Source organism: Anas acuta, chromosome 7, assembly GCF_963932015.1.
Source record: "Anas acuta chromosome 7, bAnaAcu1.1, whole genome shotgun sequence".
Taxonomy (NCBI): Eukaryota; Metazoa; Chordata; class Aves; order Anseriformes; family Anatidae; genus Anas; species Anas acuta.
In genome coordinates this window covers 24,585,932-24,600,101 of record NC_088985.1, presented here as the reverse complement: position 1 = coordinate 24,600,101, position 14,170 = coordinate 24,585,932, and the positions used below count along the sequence as shown (strand labels likewise).

The 14,170-nt window shown below is 60.6% G+C and overlaps 1 protein-coding gene across 1 annotated transcript; it reads left to right on the top strand.

The window, feature by feature from the left end:
- Positions 1 to 1,734: 1,734 nt before the first annotated feature.
- LOC137859334 (solute carrier family 2, facilitated glucose transporter member 9-like) lies at positions 1,735 to 9,824 on the top strand. Its single transcript, XM_068688305.1, has 12 exons — positions 1,735 to 1,924; positions 2,381 to 2,479; positions 2,820 to 2,980; positions 3,062 to 3,186; positions 3,357 to 3,502; positions 3,573 to 3,705; positions 3,894 to 4,081; positions 4,201 to 4,311; positions 5,416 to 5,517; positions 5,693 to 5,768; positions 6,882 to 7,009; positions 7,110 to 9,824. The coding sequence occupies exons 1-12, from the start codon at positions 1,799 to 1,801 to the stop codon at positions 7,458 to 7,460; spliced, it is 1,746 nt and encodes a 581-aa protein (XP_068544406.1). The 5' UTR covers positions 1,735 to 1,798; the 3' UTR covers positions 7,461 to 9,824.
- The last annotated feature ends 4,346 nt before the right edge of the window (positions 9,825 to 14,170 follow it).

The following is a 14,170-nucleotide window of genomic DNA, read 5'->3' as shown; positions in this document are numbered from 1 at the left end:
CTGGGCCTGCACCAGCTCGAGGAGGCTGCATCAGTGGTGCCAGCATGGCCTGGGAACCAAATCCCAATCAGTTGTGCCTGCTCTGGTGCCTTGGTGTCGGAGGAGAACCGTACAGGTCCTTGCCTGTACAGGTAAATGGCCTCCCTGCAGCTGGAGGAGGGAGGCAGGAGATTTCCATTGCAAAACCACAGTTCCCGGGTGCTCTGGGAGAATGGGGCCACCATGATCACTGGAGTCTCTGTTTCTGCTGATTCAACCCCGAAAAGGCTCCCCCAGCAAATTTTTGTGACCTTCCAAGCCACGAAGACGCTTGTGAGCAGCCATGCCCAGGCAGCCAAGCTCCTTCCAGGCAGGGGAAGGATCCACGGCTGCTGAGCCACGCAGCTTTCCACCAGGGTTCATTCAAGCCACATTTTCCTTCCTCATGGCCTTTATCCTGGCCCTGCCTGGCTGCTGGGTGGGCACCGAGGGGCAGCACCAAAAAACAAGCCCTCCGGGAGGGCTTCTCCACCTCAGCCCCGGGGCTGGGGCCCAGGCCGCAGCAAGGCCTGGCAGTGATGGCGGGAGGGCCCAAGGGAGCTCCGTGGCAGCTTCCCCACCCCAAGGAGGGTGTTTTTAGTCAGGGAGCCCCTACGCACAGGCAGGGGAGGATCGGGGATGTCTGTAAATAATGGAGACGAGCTCCCTGTCAGCACAAAGCAGGTCATAGAGTGTCTCAAAGCACCCCAGGCTTCCCTCCTCCTCTCGTCCCCCTTCCTCCCTGGCACGTGTTGCTCACCCGCTAAACCTCCGCTCCCAAATGCTGCTGGGGACCGGCACCAGTAACCCCAATTCAGCCCTAAATCAATGGGGAGGTGACCCCCGGCTTGGGGCAGCATCTGGTAAAGGAAACGGGGAAACTGAGTCAGGGCAAGACTCGAAGCTGGCACCATCCCTTGGGAAATCCCAATGCTGGCGGGCCGGGAAGGGCTCCCAGTGGGGCAGAGGGCAGGGTAAAGCTCCTGTCTTTATGGGGGGAGCTGGAGGTGAATCCAGAGGGAAGGGGCAGGATCCGGAGCACCCTGCGTGGGAGGCCCCAAGGCCATGGGGTGCCCATGGGGCTCTCCCAGCCCCGTCCCGTGGGACCCCCCCGCAGTGGGGCCAGCCGGCCGTCCCCCTCCCTTTTAATCCCTCGGAGCTGTTGCCAGGCTGGCTTAGTGGGGTCCCCATCCTTTCCACTGGCTGTTGGGCAAATTAAGAGCTTGCTATTAGGCTGCTAATTAAAGGCACTTCATTAGCAGCGGGGGAGGCAGCTTCTGGCCGCCGCAAAATTGGATTCCTCTGAGCTGCCGTGAGCCGCCTCTCTCCTCTCCGGGGCTGGGGGCTTCGCCCCGGGGCTGGGGGCTCTGCCACCCCCCTGTCCCACAGGGGCAGTTGCCCCGAGTCACGGCCACATCGGGGTACGTGGGTTACCAGCCCTCCTGCCCCAAATCCCAGTGGATGGGATGCTGCTGCCCCACAGCCTGATGTGGTGTGGGGAGGTTTGGGGGGCTGAGGGGGGCATTGGGAGATAGGGGACCCCCCCTCCACCCCCAGCCTTTGCCTTGGGGGTGGTGTAGGGTCTCTGCCCCACAGCTAGGGTGGTGTAGGGTCCCCTCAAATGGCCCCAGGGCCACCCCTACCTGCAAGGTGCCCCAGCGAGGCGGGGAGGCCCCCGGACTCCTCCTCCAGCTGCTTAGGAGCCTCCAATGAGTCCCGGGGACAACCAGGCGGCCTCCCCTTCTCTCCCTTCCCCTCTCCCTCCTTCTTCCAAGTGAAAATGGGAGAGGAGAGCCAGGCAGCGGGGCTGCCTTCCTCCCCTCCTCCTCATCCTCTCTCAGCCGATTCCAGCCTCAGCCCAGCGGATGGAAAAGGGACCCCAGACCCCAGCAGGGGCATCACCAGGGTGAGCTTTGGTGGGCAGGGGGCTGCTGGGCTGGGGGGGTGCCCCATCCCCATTCCCTATGTGCCCCATAGTGTGCTGCCCCTTCCCAGCCCCCCCATTCCCAGCTCAGGATTCCTGGTGGGATTAGCGGGGATTTGGCGTGCGTGAGCCGGGAGCTGCTGGGTGCTGTGGATCCGGCTACTGGGATTGGGGGGGTGCTCGGGTAGAGACGAGGCTTTTGGGGCTGGGGTTTGGGCACTGGGACGTGCTGCTGCTGCTGGGGATGGAGGCATGAATGTGCTCATCTGCCCCGTGACAGCACTGTCACTGCTGGGCTGGGGGGTGGCAGGGAGCTGTGCCCAGCGGGGGGCTCCCTGGGGTTGGGGTCTTGGTTTGGGACAGGGACATCCCTGTCCCTCTCCTGGTAGGAATGGGGCAGTGCCCACCAGGGTGCTGATCCCCCATCCTCTCCCCCAGCGCCTCACCTTCCCTCTGCTCTCGGTCACCCTCCTGGTGTCCTTCGGCTCCTCCATGCTCTACGGCTACAACCTGGCCGTGGTGAACTCGCCGGCGGTGGTAAGGGACGGGGTGGCCTTGCTGGGAGCAGGGCACGGTGGTGGGACCCCAGCCCCATGACAAAATGCTGGCTTTGCCCTCAAACCTACCCCAGAGAGAGCAGCCCAGGGGCAGGAGCAGTGTGTGAGGGATGTGGGACCGTGGGTTGGTGTCACCCCCTGGAAGGCAGGGCTGGGGAAGCCCCCAGCAGCTGCTCCAACTCTACGTGGGTCCCCTAAATCATCCTTAAACCCCACTGGTACTGAGGCTGCCTTGCCCTGCATTTCCCCTGGGGGGCTGCCTTCCCACCTCCCCCCTTCCCCTACCACATTCGGTGCCCATGTCTCCCTCCACCCCGCAGCACATAAAGGATTTCTACAACGCCACCTGGTCCCAGCGCTACGGGCACGGGCTGGCCCCCGGCCCCCTCACCCTCCTCTACTCCCTGACCGTCTCCACCTTCGCCCTGGGTGGGCTGGGGGGCTCCTTGCTGGTGGGGCTGCTGGTGGCACGCTACGGCAGGTAAGGGGGTGGCATGGCACGGGTGGCCCCAAGGGCCTGGATAGGGCTGGAGGGGCTGCCCCACTGCCTGTGCCCCCCTAGGAGAGGCACCCTCAGCCGTAGCTCTCTGCTCGTCCTCCTGGCCGGGGGTTTTATGGGCTTCAGCCGGGAGCTGGGGTCCCCTGAGATGGTGATCATCGGCCGCTCCATCACGGGGCTCCATGCAGGTGGGTGCCACCCCCCTTACAGCCCTTACCCAGGGCACCAAGGGGGGCTCTGTGGGATCGCCTCGCTGGCCACAGGGTCCCCTGCCGCAGCTGGTGCTGAGTAGGGCAGGGGGTGTGCCAGGGGGTCCCTTCTCCTGGCTGCGTCTCCCATCCATGTCCCCGCTCCCCAGGTATCTGTCTGAGCGTGGTGCCCCTCTACCTGGGAGAAATCGCCCCCAAAAACCTGCGGGGCTTCCTGGGCCTCATGCCCAGCATCTTCATCTGCCTGGGGGTTTTCTCCGCGCAGGTGCTGGGCCTCCCGGAGCTGCTGGGCAAGGTGAGCCTGATGCCCTCAGCCTGCTCCCGTGGCCCCTGCTCTGCTTTTTTTGTGACACGTCCCGTTCCAGGAGAGGTACTGGCCCCTGTTCCTGGCCGTGGTGGTGGTCCCTGCCTCCCTCCAGCTCCTGCTGCTGCACTGCTTCCCCGAGAGCCCGCGGTACCTGCTCATAGAGAAGAATGACGTCTGTGGGGCCACAGAGGGTGAGCGGGTGTCCTGGGAGGGGGTGTCCAGCTCTGGGTGCTGCTCCAAGGCCTCCTGAGACCAGAGCTCATCCTTGCAGCATCCTTTCACACCCTGCCCTAACAGCCCAGCCCCAAAACCCGTGTCCCTACCCCGTGCCATTCCTATGGGCGTCCGCCCTCCTCCACGAGCCCCGCGCTCCCCGCAGCGCTGCGCCGGTTCCTGGGGATGCCCGATGTGCAGGACGCGGTGCAGGAGATGAAGGAGGAGCAGCGCTCGCTCTCCTCAGTGGAAACCACGTCCGTCGGGCAGCTGCTGCGGGACCGCGCCGTGCGCTGGCAAACACTCTCGGTGGCGGTGGTGAACGCCGGCATGCAGCTCTCCGGGATCGACGCCGTAAGTCCTACGGGGTCCTCGCCTCGAGACCCAGCTCTGCGGGGCAGAGCTGAGACCTGGCAGCTCGTTGCACCCTCCCCGGGTGCCCCCCTGCTCACGCCGAGCCCCGTCCCCGACAGATCTGGTTTTACACCAACACCATCTTCGAGAACGCGGGCATCCCCCGGTCCCAGATCCCCTACACCACCGTGGGCACTGGAGCCATCGAGGTCGTGGCAGGGTTGATCGGGGTGAGTGGCGGACGGACAGATGGACGGGACGGACAGACACAGCCTCTCCATGCCCGGGGGCTTGTCCCCAGCATCCAGCACCATCAAACCTGGGAAGGGAGGAGGTGGATGGACCCCAAATACCATCTGTGCCATGGCGCTGCCGCTTTGCTGGGTGGTGGTGGGGACAGAGGGGCTGGCAGGGAAACAGGGAGGGAGAATTTTGGGGGTCACGGCTAGGAAAGGTGGGGAAATGGGGAGAGGATGGAGCAGGGAGGTTGGGAGGGACGCCAGGCGGGCAGCAGGGCTGGGGCTGAGGGAGGGGGCGAAGCAGTTTGTTCTGGCTCCCGATTTCATTGTCACTTGGTTAGCAGAGCCGCACATCCCCATCTGCCCCCCAGCCACGCACCGGCCCGCCCCGGGGGCTGCCAGCCCCTAACCCACCCCCCCCCCCATACACACACACACCCCCGCCAGCCCTCATTTAGCTGGAGAGTTAGCACTGGGCCAGGCAGATTTATGGCCCTCGTCCCATCTGCGAGTGTCACCCGGGGCCAGCCCGAGCCACCCGGCACTAAATCCGCTCCCTGACAATTAGAGAGATGGATGGGGGGGGCGGCCGCTCCCAGAAAAAGGGGGGCAGAGCAGGGGCCTCTCCCCTCTCCCCATAGCTCAGCCCCCAACCCCAACCGCCCCCAGCCCCTTTGCAGGGTGCCCCCCAGCCCCTGGCGTGCCGCCCAGCCCCGCAGCCCCCCCAGTGCTGGGGAGCAGCCCCGCCAATGGCCCCCGACGGAGGTGCCGAGATTGGTTATAAAATTGCAGGCATTTGTTCTGCTGTCAATACCCTGCCTGCTCCGGCGGCCGCCGTGCCGCCTGCCCGCATCCTGCATCCTCTGCCCCCAAAATCCACCTCTGCTCATCCAGGGACCCCGCTCGCCCTACAGCCCGGGAGCAATTCCCATGCTCCCGGCTCCAAATAGGATGGGAAAAACCCTCCGGGGTGTCCCCATCCCCTAGTGCCGCCAGGAGCACCCCACTCCTGCTGCTGGATTTGGGGTTCAGGGGATGTCCCCGCCCCCAGGGGGGGTCCCCATTGCTCCCTTGGTTTCTTTTCTCCCTCGGCAGTGCTTCACCATCGAGAAGCTGGGCCGGCGGCCCCTCATCATCACCGGTTTCTGCGCCATGGGTGTTTGCTCGGCGGGCATCACCCTCTGCCTGCTGCTGCAGGTAGGACCCGGCCACTGCTCCTGGGATATGGGGCAGGGCTGGGAACGGGGCCCTGGGCGCCTTAATGAGGGCTGGGTGTGATGAAGGGATGGGGTCGAGGCCACCGTCCTCTGGGGCCACTGCTGAGCTGGGGACGTGCCCCGCTGGTGTCCCAGCGCCCCGTGTCCCCTCGCAGACCGCCCTGCCCTGGATGCGCTACGTCGCCGTCGCCTGCGTGGTCGGCATCATCGCCGGCTTCTGCATGGGACCAGGTGGGTCTGGGGTCCCCGGGGGCTGCGGGGCACGACCTGGGGCACAGGGGGAGCAGGGAACAGTGCAGATCTGGTTACCCAAAGGTGTAACCCGTTCCCATCACGGTCTGGTTGGCGAGCACCCTGCTGTCCTCGGGCAGGTGCGGGCGCAGGAGCTCGCTCCAAAAGCGAGGAGCGAGAGCTGGCCCGCTTTACCCGGCTGATGGATTAGCCGAGCTGTTAGCGGCTCTATCATTCATCCTCAGCCCAGACTTTATTCACTGTAATTACATCTTTAATTAGGATTTTAATGGCTCATTGTTCACAAACAATGATGAATAGGACTTTTAAAACAAAAAAATACATATCTCTATTCCGGGCGAGCTGTGAGTAAGAGTCCATCAGGGGCTCCGCTCCTCCTGGAGTTGTTATCACTTTGCTTGATCTCTCCACCACAACGCCCTTCCTAACGAGGTCGCAGCCAGCCCTGTCCCCGACATTGGGACCCCACACAGGTCCCCATGGCAAATCCAACCCCCATGTGCTGGGGACATGTCCTAGACCCCAAATCCTGTCCCCCAGCTAAGGGACAGTCGTGGAGCCTTGGCTCCTGGCTGGGCTCACACTGGCCAGGAGGGGCTGGATCCTCCCAGGAGAAGTGGCCACAATCTGTGCCCAGTTTTTAAAGCCTCGGGCCATCATTTTGTGGTGCTGCTGTTTGCTTTCACAGTAAGAGCTGGGGAAATCTGGCTGGAAATGGGCATTTCTGTGGCCTGCAGGAAATTCAGATGCTCGGAAACGTGGTTGTTCCTTTCCTGCCTAAAGCAGGCCATAGCATCAACACTTTTATCTGTGGGATAAGAGGAAATTTTGTAGAGTTTTTTCACCAAGGAAGGCCGGGAACGACGTTGTGGAGGGCACCAGGAAGGCATTTCAGCGTGCCTGAGGTCTCTGTAAGATTTCCTATAGCAGAATTTAGGCAAATGGTTGCAAAAAGAGGCTCCAGATGAAATCCTCCACCTTCAATTTGACTCAGTCTGAAATTCCCAAGTCCAGCAATGGGGATGCTGTCACCTGGGGTGCCTGAGTTGTCCTGACCCCCCCCAAACCCTGCCCCGTCCCCTCCCTCCACAGCCGGTGTCCCCTTCCTGATGACGGCCGAGCTCTTCACGCAGTCCCACCGCCCGGCCGCCTACGTCCTGGGGGGGTCCCTCAATTGGCTCTGCAACTTCACCATCGGCTTCATCTTCCCCTTCCTACAGGTACCGGCCCGGGGGGGGGGGCTCTGGGGTGGGATGGGAACCCCCAGGACATCGCAGCACCCGCCTGTCCGCCCCATCCCTGCTGTCTCCCCGTCCCCAGATGTCAGCCGGAGCCTTTTGCTACCTGGTTTTCTGCGGCGTCTGCCTGCTGGTGGCCCTCTACGTCCACCTCGTCGTCCCCGAGACCAAGAACAAAACCTTCGTGGAGATCAGCCGCACCTTCGCCGCCCGCCGCGCCGTCCTCCCGGCCTGCCGCGGGGCCACGCTGAAGCTCCGTGGCTATGGGGCCTTGGAGGGCAGCCTGGAGGGGTCGGGATCAGGATCAGGATTGGGATCAGGATTGGGATTGGGATCAGGATCAGAATTGGGATCAGGATTGGGATCAGGATCGGGATTGGGATTGGAATCAGGATTGGGATCAGGATTGGGATCACGCTCCGGCTTTGCCTGACCTCCCCACACTTTGGGGTGCAGCAAAGCCCCGGGGTGCATCCCAAATCAGGGGACACTGGGCACACACGGGGACAGGGACTGGTCCGGAGTGGTGCCCAGTGCCTGCTCCCAGCCCCTCCACCCTCCAGCTGAAGGGACACCGGTGACAGCAGGGTCACAGCTCCCCGGCATCGCCGCGTCCCCCTCCGCCTCCCTCCCGCCTCGGCTGCTCTCGGCAGCAGAACAGAGCGGTAAATATGTGCAGCATTACATATGTATAATGGAGTGTAAATAACCCCAAAAAGTGCATTGTAAATAGACTCCAAGTTTATCCTTTATTAATGAGGCACTGAGTGCCCTGCTGTTTTAGAGCAGCGAGACTTTCATAATATCAAAACCTAAATTACACTTGTGTCTCTCATTCCCAGCAAACGACAGCATCATTTCAGGCCTCTTTGCCACTTGTATTTATTTATCCTGGTATTTATTTAGCCCTCCCCCCCCGCGTGCTGGGCAGCTCGGGAGATGCCCCCTGCCCTCTGTATGGGAGGGAGCGACCCCCCCGGGAGCAGCCCCCATCCTCGGGTCCCTTCGTGGCCGAGGGACGTGGCTGTTGCCCCATGGCCAAGGGCTGCTCAGTGCTGGCTGGCGAGGTGGGACAGGCCTGGAAAACCTGGTAGGACCCCCCCTGCCCATGGCTTCAGACACCACCAGAGCCTCAGGTCCCCCATTCCCAAGACTTGGAGGTCACTGGCAAAATCCTATGGTGTATGGTCACCTTGTGATGGCCACGGGCAATGTCCCAAGCAGGGACTGGTGTCCTCACGGGGAGGGGAGAGGCTCCGGGCTCCAGCACTGCCCAAACCCACAGGAAGGGTTCGGATGCGCTCAGAGGTGACCCAGAGGGACGATGTCTCAGGGATGATGTCTCAGGGGCTGCGTCCCCTAGAGGAGTCCAAACACCCCTTGAGGAAATGGAGAAGGTGCAGGGAAGAGTCTGGGAAGGGACTTGATGCTTGGAATTTCTCCTGACCCTATTAAGTTTTGCAGAATCAAAGGTGAAGATGCCTTCTTGTGATGTGCTAAGGGTGGGGGGCTTTAAGCATTGAGCTATAACACGTTGAAAGCTGGAGCTCACCCCAACCAAACTGGGGTAGGAAAGGTCCCAGACACTTTGAAATGTGTTCCCCAAGGAGCTGGTGATGCCAAGAAGAGTTCAAATCCTACAGGGAAGTTTTCCTGCTGGGTGCCTGGATGAGGGTGAACGCTCACAGCTGCACCAGGGGGGTGATGAAAGCTCGCTGGGGACACCCTGGTGTCCCTGTGCCAGTGCTGGTGGCCACAACGAGTGTCCCTGGGGCTCCATCAGGGATGGGGACAGTGTTAGGGGCAAGCTCATGGGATCCCAGCAGCCAGGAGACCCCAGAGGCACTCGAGTGCTGGATGCACCCCACTGCCTGGGGTGGGGGGCAGCATCCCCTTTGGATGTGGGGTTTGTCCTGCACGAGCCCCTCTGCCCACCCCAGTGCCCAAAAGCTGGGGTTTGAGAGGCTCTGGCCACACATTGGGGTGTGAGAGACCTGGAGAGTGAAGGCTGCGCCCCCAGAATCAGGAAAATCCCTAGGTGAGCAGTTTGGGGATGGGGTGGGAGGCTCTTGGCACAGTCCCAGGCTGTGCCTTCAGGCTGGGAAAGGTGATTTCAGCCAGGAGCGGGTCCTCGTGGCTGCTGGATTTGTATTAATCCTTGCTTTGCACACCCTGATGGCACGGTGAGCGCGGGCAGCTGAACCCACATCCCCTGAAAGGGCAGAGCAAGCCCCAGCTGAGCCCGCTGGCCACACACCCTCCAGCCAGGTGCCTTTAATTTGCAAAGAAAAACCTGAAATGGCTAATTCCTTACCCAGATGTCCTGGGTAAAGGGCACTCAGCCGAAACCCAGCACTTCAGTGGGGAGCAAAACACCGATGAAAGCCTAAAATATTTCCTCGGAGCCAGCCAGCACCCCACCAAAACATATACGTGCACAGAAGATGAAATATTTAAGGGTGCATTTGGAAAAAATGCATTAAATATGGAAAAAAAACAACAAGCATCCTGTGTTATCGGCCGTGGGTCTCCGGGAGCGGTGCCCGTGCCCGTGTCGCGGTGGCCGGGGCGAAGGTGCCCGGCGCAGGGTGCGCGCCAGCAGATGGCACTCCTGGAATTTATTGCTACAGCAAGCTGCCTCTCGGAGAGCAGTCATGTAGGAGATGTCCTATTATATGGGCAGTTGACTTTAATAGTCATTGTGTGCTTAAAGCACAGCAAAACAACAGTGGGAAAAAAAAAAAAGGAGGAAAAAAAAAATCCCCACTCCACTTGGATGGCCCTTTTCCCCCCAGCCCTGCTAGTCTATTTGTACAGTAAATTAAAAATATGAATCACTTCTCTCTACTGCCTCCCCAAACACTCATCCTGTCAGGCTCTGTGTTGTCTTCATTTGTATTACCTTAATTTAATGTTAATTATGTTCTTCATTTACAAAGAACAAGCATTTACACTCCCCGTCTGGGGATTTTCCACGCTCGCGGTCTCCACAGACGGGGAGGCGGCGGCGGGGAGGGGGCCGGCGGCGTCCAGGGGGGGCCGTGGGGAGCGGGGATGCTCCCGAGCCACCCCCAGAGCGGGTGCTGGTGGCGACGAGGGGCGCCGTTGCCTTCCCGATTTATGGGAGAGCATCGCTGCCACGCCGCCAGCCCCCTCGTAAATCCTTTATAAAAGGTCCTCGGCCAAGGGAGGGCGGTGATTTATGGGGGGGGTGCAGAGAAAGGGGTGGAAATGGGGCAGAAAGTCCCCGGCACCCCCCAGTCCCGGCAGCCGTCAGGGGAGATGCTGCGTGCCTCAGTTTCCCCAGAGGAGCTGGGAAAAGCTCTTGTCCCAGAGCTGGGTGATGGCCAAACTTTTGGGGGCATAAATAAAAAAGTGTGTCTGTATAAAAGGGCTGGGTTTTGGAAAAAACACACAAACGCCCCCAAAACCCTACTTTCCCGTGTTCTCTCCCACAGCAAGGAAAAATGGAAATGAACTTAAACAAAAAGAGCAACCCAAAAAAAGCCTTCCAAAAGGATCTGGGACCTCTCTGGGACATGGGACATAAAGGGGGGGATGCTCCATGCGCAGTCCCCGTGCCCCCCTCTGCGCTCACCAGGGTTTGGGAGCATCAGGGCTCACTTTTGGGGGTGCAAATCGGGTTTGTACCGGGACATCCTGGGTGCTGGGAAGGATGGGATAAAGCTGGCTGAGAGACACCACCGCGAACCTCAAAACACCCCCAAAATAATTTAAAAAAAAATAATAAAAATCCACCCAATGCTTTTCAGTCTCTGTTTTTACAGAAACCACAGAAAAGCACAGAAAATCACACCCACCCTTCACGAAAACCCCCCGACCCCAATCACCCTCCTCCCATCCCACCCCACCCCTCCCCATTTCCATGGAAACAGCCAAATATCAGGGGGCAAAGCCCAGGGCACCCCTGGCCACCGAAACAGCCCCAGGGCCTGGGGCAGGTCCCATGGGGGACACCGGGGTGTCACCTTCATCCCCCATCCTATGGGGCTGAGGCCGCTCAGCTCATCACACCAGTGCCGGGATCACCATAAGGGGGGGTAGAGAGCTCATTAATAGGGTCCCCTTATTAACACCGCCCCTCCCACTGTGCTCACCACCCCAAACCCCATTTAAACGTGTTTTTGGAGCACGCTGTTATAGGGCCACGCTGTTATAGGGTTCAGCGTCCCCCTCCCCACGCAGCCACGCGCTCGCATTTTAATTAATGACAACGGCGGGGTTTTTTTTGGTAAGGTTCGGGTTTTTTTTGTTGTGTTTTTTTTTTTTTTTTTTTCCTTCCTCTCTCCCCTCATAAGTGCTTTAATGCGTGCGCGCAGCCCGGCTGATCCCCACAGCCATGGAAATATTAGGTTGACGGATGTGGTCTGTCGCCAGCGCTCCCTCCACGGGTCCGCCTGTCAGCCCGCCGATGATGACATTAACACGGGAAGAAAGTGATGACAAATGCCCGTTATCAGGGAACGAGGCCTGTGACAAATCGCACGGCGCCTCGCGAGCAGCCCCATTACGCTGTAATAAAAAAAGATGGATGGCTCGGCGCACCGGGGCCCCGCGCTAATGCGATTTCGCCCGGTCTCTCCGGGTTCTAATTAAGGCAGAAAACGGAGAACGAGCAGGAGTCCCCCGTCCCCCCCCCTCCCCAGACCCCAAAATCCCCCCCTCGCCCCGCAGAGGTGGGTGCTCGCCCTTGGGGGTGCCCCTAGGAGAAGGGTTTGGGTGTGGAGGGAGGTGGGCTATGGGGAGGTTGTGGGGTGGAGGGGGCAACCTCCTGTGCCGGGGGGGTCAAGGTGTCTCCGTGAAGCAATAAGGAGGGGACACGGTCACTGTCAAGTGCGTCACTCGCAGGCAAATGTCACCTCCACCATCTGCTGTGGCTTGGGATGTGGTGGGGGGGCTGCGTGGCACGGAGACGCCAGCCCCTGAGAGGAGGATTGGCCACAAGGGTCCCTGGGGACACCGTGGGGACAGTGAGGGGGTGGAATGGGGGGGATCATTGGGGCAATCTGGGAAGCAGCGGCTTGCTTTGGGGTGGAGGGGGGTGTTTTGGGGGTGTCAGATCCCCCATATCTGCTCGGGGGGGGAGCACAGGGGACACGGGAGGGCACAGGGCAGCGGCTGTGCGCGGTGGCTGGCTGCAGCAGGATTTTATTTAACCTGTGCAGGCTGAGCATCCTGCTCCGTTCCTGCGTTCCTTTTACTTTGGGCATCCCCAGAGCTCCGGGCAGCACACTGGGATGGGACACACTGGGATGGGACAGGGGACACCACTGTCCTCAGGCACCCTTGGTGATGGAGAAGGAGGGTGGCCGGAGCTGCGCCCTGCCCGGGCACCGCTCCGCGCTGCCCCGAGCTGCCCTCCCAGGGGGATTCTTTCTCCAGCACAGCACTGGGGTTGCTCGGGATGGATCCGTGAGCATCCCCGTCATGTCCCAGGGGATTTATCGGTCACTTCAGGGAGGGTTTTTTGAAGCTCCTGCTTATTTACAGCTCCCCATGTGTCTCCCATGCAGCGCAGGCCTTCCAAGGAGCTTTTGACCAAGCTGAAATCTTGCTGGAGCAAAACTGATCCCATTATTTATTTAATTAATTAATTAATTAATTATTTTCAGCCAGAGTTTCCTAGCCCTGTAGTAAAAGCCGCTAGCCTGGAGCTGGGCTCACCTACCTGTACTCATCAGCTTTTACATCCCACACCTCATTTTAGGGTTGCTCAGAGCGCGAGCCGAGCAATATCCTCCGACAGTGCGCTCTGACTGCAGCCCGCCCTCCCTGCTGCTGTCTGGCAGCGCAGATTTAACCTGCTCTCCCTATGCCAGCGGCAAAAATAAGTGCAGAGGCCATGGAAATTATTTCAAACAAATCACCTCCGCCGAGAGCCAGCTGGGAATGCACCAAGTGCTTCTGCAGCACGGCCAGACCGGGGGACTCGGCTCCCGAGCTGGGATGAGGTCTGGGGGGACCTGCTGGGGGCTGATGCGCAAGGGGGCTGCAGTTACCCAAATCCAGCCTGGATTCAGGCTCTAAAGGGTTTAAAAATAAATAAATCACTGGCACGATGTGAGCTGTGTGTGTCGGGGACCTGCTGCTGCGTGTGAAGGCTGGGAGCAGTGCGCTGGGGAGGGGATGCTCGTGGGGATGCGAGGTCTCAGGGCAACTTCAAAGCAAAATATTACCTGCACCAGGTCCTCACCGGTTCTCGGGGACCTGCTGCTCCCCCTGGCTGGGCTTTTAACCATCACGAAGCCTCCGTTCCTCACCACGAGCCACCCCTCCAAGCTCGGTGCTGCTGGCCCAAAATCAGGACGAGAGGAGGGCAGGCTGGGCACCGGGGCTGATCCTGCCCCGGGGTCACGGTGACACTTCAAGACAGAGCCTCGGCAGCCTCTGCCCTGTGTCCCCCCCTCTCCAGCCCCCCACCAGCCACTTCACTTGTGCTGTAGCTCTGCTGACCTGCCATTAGTTATAGTGCCTGAGCCAATGTAGGAGGTCAGCGCGGGCTGGCCCCGACATAAATCAGCTCCCGATGGGCAAGGAGAGGGGGGCACGGCACTGACAGGCACCTGCCACGTGCTGCGGGGCTCCCCTTGGTGCTGGGGTGGTCCAGGGATGGAGACAGCTCCCCTCCAGCCTCCTTGTCCTAAGACATTTTGGTATCCCTTATCAGTATCCCGTATCAGCATCCCATATCAGCATCCTGTATCAGCATCCCATATCAGCATCCTGTATCAGCATCCCATATCCCATATCAATCAGCATCCCATATCAGCATCCCATATCAACATCCCATATCAATCAGCATCCCATATCAGCATCCCGTATCAGCATCCCATATCCGCATCCCATCTCAGCATCCCATATCAGCATCCCATCTCAGCATCCCTGCTCTCCTGCTGAGCCAGCTGAGAGGGTTTGGGCCATGCCCCAGGGGAAGATGAAGCCCTCCGGGTTCTCCCCCTTCTCCTGGACAAACCCTCCATGGGGCAGCCCGGCTGGAGCTGGGGGGGCTGTCCCCAAAGCGGGGACCCCCGGCACAGCCCCGGCTGCCCGCAGCCTGCCCGGCGCTGCCGTTCCCCGGTCCTCCAGCTCCCTCTGCTGCCGTCTCGGCGGCGAGGACGGGCA

Excerpts from the sequence above, each read along its gene's own strand:
- LOC137859334 (XM_068688305.1), top strand. The coding sequence starts at position 1,799 with ATGGGAGAGGAGAGCCAGGCAGCGGGGCTGCCTTCCTCCCCTCCTCCT. Across the intron at positions 3,503-3,572 it reads TCCCGGAGCTGCTGGGCAAG|GAGAGGTACTGGCCCCTGTT; the intron begins GTGAGCCTGATG and ends GTCCCGTTCCAG. Across the intron at positions 7,010-7,109 it reads TCATCTTCCCCTTCCTACAG|ATGTCAGCCGGAGCCTTTTG; the intron begins GTACCGGCCCGG and ends CCCCGTCCCCAG.